Here is a 9,694-nt window from a genome sequence, read left to right on the forward strand (position 1 = left end):
CCCCCCTGCGTCCTCACGCCCCCAGGTCCTCACCTCCCCTCACTCCTCAGCATCCCCCTGTATCTTCATCTCCTGCATCATCATCTCCCCGCTGCATCATGGCAGAAGCCCCAGCTCCTCGTCCTGGTCCTGCTCCTTCTTTCCGTCAGAGACCCTCCGCGTGGGCCCGCACACCCCTGCTCAAAGCCCCGTCTGCCCCCGGCACAAGCCATCTGGCCCCGGCCGCCTCCGTCCTCCCTCGTTGGTCTGAGTTCCCTTCCCAGCAGCGTGTCTGCGGGTCCAGGACTGCCCCCTCCTCCGGGGGTCTGTGCAGGGACCACCCCCTGTGCACCACCTGCCACTCAACACCCTCTCTCCACCGAAGGGGTAACCGGCGGAGCAAGGCCTCTCCTCCGCCAGCTGGATTCCCAGCCTAAGAACTTGGCGCGCCATTATCACCAAGCAAGTAGGGGGCGGGGAGCAGACACCACAGGACACGCGGGTGCACGGGGCGGGGCCTGCAGCCTCCCCTGCTCTCTGAGCTCCTGAGTCCTGTGACCTCCGTCAAGTGACAGAAATGGGGCTAATATGTCAGCTTTGCTGTGAAATTTAAACGGCTTAACATGCAGACCCCGTAGGAGCAGGGAGCAAATGCAGTAAACACAAGAAGCGTCCACGCTTTCCACCAAGGCGGTCGTGTGGGCGCTTGCTGGCCTTGAGCACTCGGCCAGCTGTGTCCCCGACACTGACAGTCTCCGGCCCGTGTCCACTGAGAAACCCGGGCAGCGCGGTCCTCCAGGAGCACCACAGCCTCGGCCCAGTGTCTCGGGGCAGGTCCAGAGCCCGCGCGCCCTCACCAGCAGCGGAGCCCACCACAGGATGGCGCCCCAGGGTTCAAGCCTCGGAAGGCGGGTCCCAGACCCCACGCTGTCCCCTGGGGACTCACCTGGCCTTTGGCGAAGCCCTCGAAGCCGTCGTAGACGGCAAACATCTTGTGCCCGTTGGCGATGCCCACGCGCACGGCCGAGCGCACAGCCGCGTTCATGCCGGCGGCAGGCGCACCCACGTTTATGACTGCCACGTTACAGTTGCTCTGCAAGACAGCGGAGGGCGTGCTGTGTCCCCACTGCCCACGGGGAGCTCACGGCAGGTGCACAGCCCGGGATGCCAGGGTCCATGGGGACATGGAAGCCTACAGCTCGGGAGCCCAGATGCCAGGTCCACGGGGACACGGGAGCCTCCCGGGAGCGACATGCGGCATCACCCACCTTCGGGATCTGATCATCCGGCAACTTGATGGCGAGCCGCTTGTAGGTGTTCAGGTTGGTCTCAAAGCTCCTGGAAGGACAGGCCGCTGTTGGACCCAAGGTCAGGAGGGCGGGGAGGGTGGGCAGGGCGTGAAGGGCGGGCTGGGGGCATGGCCATCCGCTGGGCTGGGCGCTCGGGGCGGCAGGCGGCCCCCAGGCCCTGGTACTCCTAGTTACGCGGGATGCGGGTCGTGGGTTCTTCTCAGGACGCCAGCCACACGCCACTCTCCATCCTGACCTCGCCACGATCCCGACCACCCCACCAGCCGGCAAACAGACCACAGACTGCTCTCCCAGCTCCCCACCATGGCCTGAGGCGGCGGGGACGCTGCCGGGACGCTGCAGGGCCGGGCTCGGCTCGGCATCCTCGGCTGGGAAGGGGGCACCGCCCTGGATCACGGCTGAGCACACTGAGGACAAGGGCCCTGGGAAAGTCACCTTCCGCGGAGTCGCACGGCATCCTTAAACCTCCTCTCGTCCATGGCCTTCTGCACGTCCTGGGTCTTCAGACAAGTCAGGAGAGGAGGAGGAACGCGTCAAGACTCAGACGCCAGGTCCTGCCCTCCCTGCACGCTGGCTGGCAGCCCGGGGTCAGCGAGCCCGCCCTGCCCCTGCCCCAGCTCGGCTGCTGTGGTAAGCGGGGCCGGGGCCACAGATCCTGAGACCCCAGGACACAGCGCAGCCACTGGGACGTGGAGCTCACACACGGCGTTCTGAGAACCCCCGATTCGGGAGCGGGGTCACCCAGGGCGGGAGCGGAGGGCGGTGGCCCTGGGCGAAGACTCACACCGGCCTGTGCCCCTTTCAACCCGAGGACCTTGACAAGTACGCCTCTGAACTCACATTCCCTCTGCCGTTCCCTGAGAAAACAGCCCCGCTTCCAGCATCGTCGGGGTCATAGGAAAATGCCCGACCCTCAGGAGAGAACAGACAGCTGGTGCGCGTGCACACACATGCAGTTGTACACACACATGCAGATGTGCAAATGCAGCCATGCACACACACGTAGCTGTACACACATGTAGCCATGAACACACAGCCGTGCATGCACACGTGAAACTGTGCAGACGCAGCCACGCTCACACACGTGGAGCCACATGTGCATATGCAGCCGTGCACACACATGCAGCCGTGCGTACACACATGAAGCTGTACACACATGAATCCGTGAAGACAGGCAGCCAGACACACACACGTAAAGCTGTGCAGACACAGCCGTGCACACACACATGTAGCCACATATGCAGCCATGCTCACACGTGTAACCACATGAGCACACACAGCTGTGGACACACATGTAGCCACACACATGTAGCCACACGCATGTAGCTGTGCACAGAGCCGTGTACATACACCAGCCATGCACATGTGTAGACACACACACAGCTGTGCACACATGCCGCCATGCACACACATGGAAAGACTCATACATGCAGCCGCGAACATACACGTGTAGCCACATGTGCACAAATAGCCCTGCACACACACAGGCATGCATATGTGTAGCCACATGCACAAATGTAGCCGTGCACAAACATGTAGCCATGCACACACGTGTAGCCACACACACATCAATGCACAAACATGTAGCCGTGCACGCACACAGACGCAGCCATGCACACAGAGCCATGCACCACATGCAGCCATGCACACCAAGTGTAGCCATGCACACATGCAGCTGTGTTCACACATGTAACATGCAGGCGCAGCTGTGCACACATGCATACACAGGTGTAGCCACACACACATGCAGCCGTGCACACCATGTAGCTGTGCACACACATGTAGCCACACGCACATGCAGCCGTGCACATACATGGACCCATGTACACATGTGGCCACATGCACACATGCAGCTGTGTACACACATCCATGAGCGTCCTTGTATACACAGAAACATGCACACATGCACACGCACATTTATTCACTCCCAAAGTCTCCTGGAAATTACGTTTCTATGGCTACTTCCGACAAGTCCCAGACTGAACTACTACACCACCTCTCTGCACAGTACCAAGTACAAGTGCTTCAGAGCCACCAGAAAGGCCAAATAAAATGAGTCACAAACAGGCCTTGGAAAATAACAGACAGTGACACTGTCTGATGCGCTCGCTGCCACCTCATCTGGTGCTCAATCACCTAGGAAACCAGAGCCCCACCCAGGGCCGGTGCATGCCAGGATGTCACCCCAAGTGGCCATTCCCGTGTCACATCTCAGACCGGAATGTCCTTGGGGACAGAGGACAGGAACAGCTGACCTCAGAGAGGCTGCGCCCCGTCTACCTCGCCCCCAGGAAGCCCTCCTGGATCCCTCACAGACCCACATCCCTACATATCGTCTTACTGGCAAAAACAAAGGTGCTCTGCACACTCTCCTTCCTGACAGCCTGACCTCATCTCTAGGCAGGTTCTGCTATGAGCCACACACAGGAACTCAGTCCTGGGGTCGCTGGGCCCCCGCCTCCCCACGGCCAGCATCCGGGGGAGCTCACCGTCCGCACACAGGGCCCCGCCTCCCCCACAACCAGCGGCCGGCGTCCGGGCGAACTCACCATCTGCACACACTCCACCAGGGGCAGGCGCACGGCCTGATTCCCGCTCAGTGACACCACACAGGCTGGGGTCTCCGGGGTGGCCTGGAGAAGGGCAACCACGGCCTCCACCCCCATGCGACTGGCCTGGAAGTGACAATCGCGAAGGTCAAAGACAAGATCAAGGGTCCAGGCAGCAGTCCCACCAGCTCCAGGGAGGCATGACCGCGAGGAGGCGCATCTGCGAGCAGAGGCCTGGCCCACATCCAGACAGACCTGGCGTGCCCCCACCCGGACCCCCTGGACTGGGTCCATCCGATTACGTTTAACCTCCGCCAGCGAGGAGATCCCGATCCCAGTAGGAAGAGGCTGGCAGGCGGCAGCGAGGAGGCGTCAGAGGCACGGAGAGCCCCCAAGACTGGCGCCCACGAGCCTGCACTGGCCTCTGCTGGCCCCAGGACCCCCCCAAATACCAGCACGCGTCCCCCTCCGTCTCGGGCCCCATGTTCGGGGTCCCCCAGCCTCTGGGTGATCGGGGACCCAGCAGGTCTCCGGCAGGAGCCACCCTGTCTGCAGGCTGGGGTGCTGGTCATCGGATGGCCACCAGGTGGCTCTGCCGAGCGTCGGACTTCCAGTAAGCAGGTTCCTTCTCCGCCCCCAGGAGGCGCCTATATGTCGGTCCTCACTCACCAAAATCCTGTCAAAGGCCGAAGGAGTCCCGCCTCTCTGCACGTGTCCGAGGATGGTCACCCGCGTGTCATACCCCAGCTGCGTGACCACGAGCTGCAGGAAACAGAGTGACACGGACGTCACCTCGCACCCTGTGCTGGGGCCGGGGGCTCAGGGGTCCTCCCCGCAGACCTGGGTGGGGGAAACTTGCAGTGTCTAAAGTTCGCTTCCCAGAGGTGAGCTGAGATTGAATTCTTGAAAAAGAATGTTTTTGCTGTCAAGTAAAACGTGTCTCCCCTGCCCCGCATATGGGCGCAACCAACGTGATTTTAAAAAGGACGCATCGTCACTAATGCCTTATGGAAATGTCGACATTTCCCCCGGCCACCTTCACTGCAGAGCTGCATTTGAAAATCACAGCGTGGACGCCGTGGTCAGCCACGGAGTCCCCCCAGGCCGCCCCACGTGAGCGCCACAGGGGGCCGGGCCAGGCCACCACGCCGTCACCCCACTGACTCCTAGTAACACTGGCGGGTGGGTCATGTGGCGCCCGTGGCCCTTCCTGCTCTCAGATTCCGTGATTCAATCTCAGGTTTGGTTAAGTAGGAAAAGGAAATGCTCGATCTTCTTGATTACTTGTCTACACTGGCAGACGGCTTTCCCGGACGTGGCCCCAGGGCTCAGCTTTAGGCCTCACGGCCCGTCTGGGAAGAAAACTCCAAGCAGACAGGGACACCAGCTTGCAAAGACAGCTGGCGTCCCCTGCCCTGATGGACAGCTTCACAGAGCCTGCCCGCCCGTCTGTCTTCCCAGTGTTCTGTCACCGGCCCTCCTGGAGAGCTGAGCCCGTCCTTCCCGTCCCACGTCCAAGCCAGAGGCCAGCGCCCTCGGGCCGGCAAGTGGACGCAGCATGGGCGTGACCCCAACATGGCAGTCTCGTGTCGGGCAGACAGCTGACATCCCGGGCTGGGACCCCGTGTCCCTGTCCCCACCCTGCGGCATTTCAACCGTCGGGGTGGCTCCCGGGCCTCTGGGGACATTCCAGACGGCACATGGGGGCAGGGGGGTCTCCTGAGGTTGAAATCATGAGTCATCACGAACACAGATTTAAACATCAGAAGGACAAAAAGCGTGTTCATGACAATAAGACAATGTTGCAAACGCGGCCCCACCCGCTCCCCACAGACGCACATGCTCACCTCCTTGATCTGCTCAGAGGTAATCGGCTTATTTTGGGTATCGATGGCCCCTTCCGCCACAATGATGATATTCAGCCTTTTCTTCCGGGCCCGGTTCTAGGAGACAGAGAATGAGCCTTGTCAGACACCGAATCCGGTTTGGACAAGAGACGGACCCAGTGCCCTTGGCCTCGCACGCACTGGCCTGTTTCCAGCTAGAGATCTTCAGGACATTCGCACATGGGGTCTCTGACCACCGCGGGCGGGGGGAGGTGCTCAGGGTGAGTAGGTGGGGGCGGCGGTCACCCCACAGCGAGCAGGGGGCCACGCTCATAGGCCGTCTGGTCCCAGAAGGCAGTGAGCTCAGCCATGGGCCCCAGCAGCGCGTCGATACCGCAAACTAGGCTTCCCGCCCACTCACCGTGAACCGGCGAGAGTCCCATCACTGTGACGGGAGGCAGGTGGGGAGCACGGGGAACGTGGAGGTGGGGGAGCCGCACCTTGCAGGACGCACCAGCCCCGCCTGAGCTCACACCCGCTGTCCCCACAGCCTCCGGGGGGGGGGGGGGGGGGGCGGGGGTCACCAGCGACGCCCTGAAACCACTGTCAGCACTCGAGTACGTTCTCTACCAAGACCTGGGTTAAAGCCCTCCATGGAGGCCCGGGAAGTTCACGTGGTGGGCGGTCCCTCGGGGGAGGGGAGTCACGTGGTGGGCGGTGCCTGGGGGGGACTTCATGAGGTGGGCGGTGCCTGGGAGGGACGGAGGGACGTCACACGGTGGGCGGTCCCTTGGGGGGACATCACGTGGTAGGCAGTCCCTTGGGGGGCGACACTTAGTGGGCAGTGCCTGGGGGGATGTCACCCAGTGGGCGGTCCCTAGGGGGAACGTCATGGGGTGGGCGGTGCCTGGGGGGGACGTCACTCGGTGGGCGGTGCCTTGGGGGGTCGTCACAAAGGACACAGGCTGTTTGGTGCTGGGTGGTTTTCTTCTTTTACTAGACCCTGGGCACGCTCCACTTGGAGGAGGTGACAAGTGACAAGTGTTCTCTAAGACGTGTGACGATGGGGTTGCAAGGGATCACGATGTGTCCACGAACACAGGATTGGCCACGCAGCCACGCGCCATCCACACTCACGTAGGAAGGTGAGCCCCGAGCCCCACACAGTGACCAGCAGGCGCCCTTGCTCCCTGCTGGGACCCGCTCACCCATGGGTCCCCCTGGGTCACTACGGAGCAGCAGCATGTCCTCGAGGTACAGCGGAGGCACCGGGAGTGGCCTTTCTGATTTTGTACTGCAGCAGCCAGGCCTCAGGGGCTCCCCGCACCCGTTTACCCGACAGGACACGTGGGGAAATGCTCGCGGTGCCGCCTTCACCACCAACCATAACAGACGGGATGATGTCAAGCGTTTCCACACAAGCGAGATTAAGCCGTCCTCCCCAAGTCCACCGGCACCTAACGCAGGGACCCCAGCAGGTTCTTGCCCTGGTCCCAGCTCGCAGTTCAGTTTGCAAAGTCCGGAACCCAAGGACGTGCGCAGAGAAGATCTGCCGTCACAGACGGGCACACCTGCACGTGAGTGTCTCCACCCTGAGCGCCTCACCCCTGCCTTCCCGACCCGCTGTGCGCGGCCCCAGAGCAGGCCTGCGTCCCCACGACCCTGAGGACAGAGCGTGGCCGGTGACGGTGGGGTCCTGGGCCGCCTGTTAGGTCACTGGTAACACCCGCCCGGGACGCTGGTGGGTTCACCAGCCCGCCTCAGCCCCGGCTTCCTGGGGCAGGGCTCTTCCCGGCACGGGCGCCGGTCCGCCAGGCGTTTCTTGCACCGATTTTAGGTCAGTAGAGCATATCTGGTCCATTGCTCAATTTCCATTCTTAGAACCTGTCACCTTGAAGGTGACGGCAAGCTCTTGCCACACACGTGTCCTTGGTGCACGTGGAGCCTAAGTGTTCGTGGAATACAACCGTAAGGAGCCTTCGCCGTGCGCTCATGTGACGTCCCGAGGGCAGTGGTGACACGGTAGGAAATTCACTAGGACTGAGCGGGGGGCTCTGTCCTGAGGGCTGGCCTCCCGGGGGCTATGTGTCCCCCACCAGGAGCGCACAGTGGGGGCCACAGACGACAGAGGGAGGGGAAAGCCTGGTTTTGAGTCACCGGTACACCGCCCAACCGGACGGGCGCCCACCGCCCAACCACACGGGGCAGGGGTGACAGGGGGCCACCCAGCGCTGCGCGAGCCCGCAGTCCAAGCCCAGGCCTGTCACGCTGGGAAGCGAAGGAACAACGGGAAGATCTCCCCAGCCCCACGACCTCCACTCGGGACCCTCCTTCAAAGGCCAGCTGCGGCGCACAGTGGAAGCAACGTTCTGGGCCTTTCTCTACCGCAGTCCTCGCCTGGCCGGGAGCAGATGGACATGGAGGGCCAGCAGCCCCTAGGCGCCAGGCCCCAGCTCGCCTCACCACCTGTCCCCGACTCTGTCCCAGCGGGAGACCCCACGGGCGGTCAGTGCGGGGTGACTGAGCCACGCCACGGGAACAGGGCGCACCTTACCTCCGAGAGCTTGACGCACATGCTCTCCTGCCAGCCTTCTTCCGGGGGGGCCTCTGGGAGGAACACCCAGTCGGCCCCGCAGGCCAGGGCGCTCACCAGGGCCAGGTACCTGCGCGGAGAGGGCGCTGCTTTGGCCAGGCTGCCGCCGGGCACCCGCGGCTCAGGGACGGCGCTGGGCACTCGGGACCTGGGGCGTCAGGGGCTGCGGGCTCCTGTGTGGACCGTCCCAAGGGGCCAAGCTGAAGGTCTGCAGCGTGCGGACGGTGCCCGCACATACGTACCCGCAGTGTCTCCCCATGACCTCGAGCACAAAGGTCCTCTGGTGGCTGGAAAAGAGAGAGGGAACATTCACTAACCACCAGCAGGAACAGCATGAAAACCGAAGGGGAAGGAACCGTCACAGCCAGGTGAGAAGGACAACCTGCCTCGCGATGGTGGCAGGTGCCTAGACTTCCGGAAAGGCCCACGTTCTGCAGAACCTCTCCTGTGGTGACATCTCCAGCTCACAAGCAAAGGGGCTTCACGTTTTACAGCACGTGTGAGCTCTGAGCGCACCCACACTCACACTCACAGACACTCTGCTCCCCCAGGCTGGGGCTCCCCGGGCAGATCCGCGCCTTCTCTGGTCCAGCGGGACCCGCCGCGTCGCCCAGCACACGCGGATCGGAGCCAGCGCGCCGCACCTGCCACGGGCTGGGACGCTGGGCACGGGGAGGAGGGCACGGGGGGAGCCCCGGGGTCCGCGGTCTCCTCAGCACGGGCGCAGTCAGAAGGCCTGGGGCAAACCCGGCCCTGCCCCTGCCGCTGTTCCCACGGGAGACCCGGGGCAGGACCTGACATGACCCTCATCCGTCTTCCCTCCAGTGACACTCCTCTGAATTAGGCACAGGAGTAAGCTTTTCAAGGTGAAAATCAAAACTACGAGTAAGCGTTTTTGCTCTGGTTTCTGAAATTCAGGAACGACTCATTCAGAACATCAGGGAACCTTCCATGGCCAATGCTGATGTCTATACCGCAGCACAGAGCACCTTCAGGGACCCTTCATGGGTCCACAGTGACGTCTACACCGCAACACAGAGCACCATCAGGGAACCCTCCAGGGTCAGCACTGATGTCTACACTGCAGCACAGAGCACCATCAGGGAACCTTCCATGGCCAATGCTGATGTCTACACCACAGCACAGAGCACCTTCAGGGACCCTTCTAGGGTCCACACTGACGTCTACACCGCAACACAGAGCACCATCAGGGAACCCTCCAGGGTCAGTACTGATGTCTACACCGCAGCACAGAACACCATCAGGGAACCCCTCCAGGGTCGGTGCTGACGTCTACACCGCAGCACAGAACACCATCAGGGAACCCTCCAGGGTCAGCACTGATGTCTACACCGCAGCACAGAACACCATCAGGGAACCCTCCAGGGTCGGTGCTGACGTCTACACCGCAGCACAGAACACCATCAGGGAACCCTC

The 9,694-nt window shown here is 62.5% G+C and overlaps 1 protein-coding gene across 1 annotated transcript in view; it reads right to left on the reverse strand.

The window, feature by feature from the left end:
• The window catches only part of PFKP (phosphofructokinase, platelet), a 42,323-nt gene that overhangs the window by 13,744 nt on the left and 18,885 nt on the right, over positions 1-9,694 (reverse strand). The window contains exons 5-12 of the mRNA XM_029954074.1: positions 8,500-8,544; positions 8,219-8,327; positions 5,686-5,781; positions 4,508-4,600; positions 3,839-3,964; positions 1,725-1,789; positions 1,248-1,317; positions 926-1,072 (exon numbers count right to left, since the gene is read on the reverse strand). Of these exons, the coding sequence (XP_029809934.1) occupies positions 926-1,072; positions 1,248-1,317; positions 1,725-1,789; positions 3,839-3,964; positions 4,508-4,600; positions 5,686-5,781; positions 8,219-8,327; positions 8,500-8,544 (751 nt within the window). The remainder of the gene's footprint in view (positions 1-925; positions 1,073-1,247; positions 1,318-1,724; positions 1,790-3,838; positions 3,965-4,507; positions 4,601-5,685; positions 5,782-8,218; positions 8,328-8,499; positions 8,545-9,694) is intronic.

This window comes from Suricata suricatta, chromosome 10, assembly GCF_006229205.1.
Source record: "Suricata suricatta isolate VVHF042 chromosome 10, meerkat_22Aug2017_6uvM2_HiC, whole genome shotgun sequence".
In the NCBI taxonomy this organism is placed as follows: domain Eukaryota; kingdom Metazoa; phylum Chordata; class Mammalia; order Carnivora; family Herpestidae; genus Suricata; species Suricata suricatta.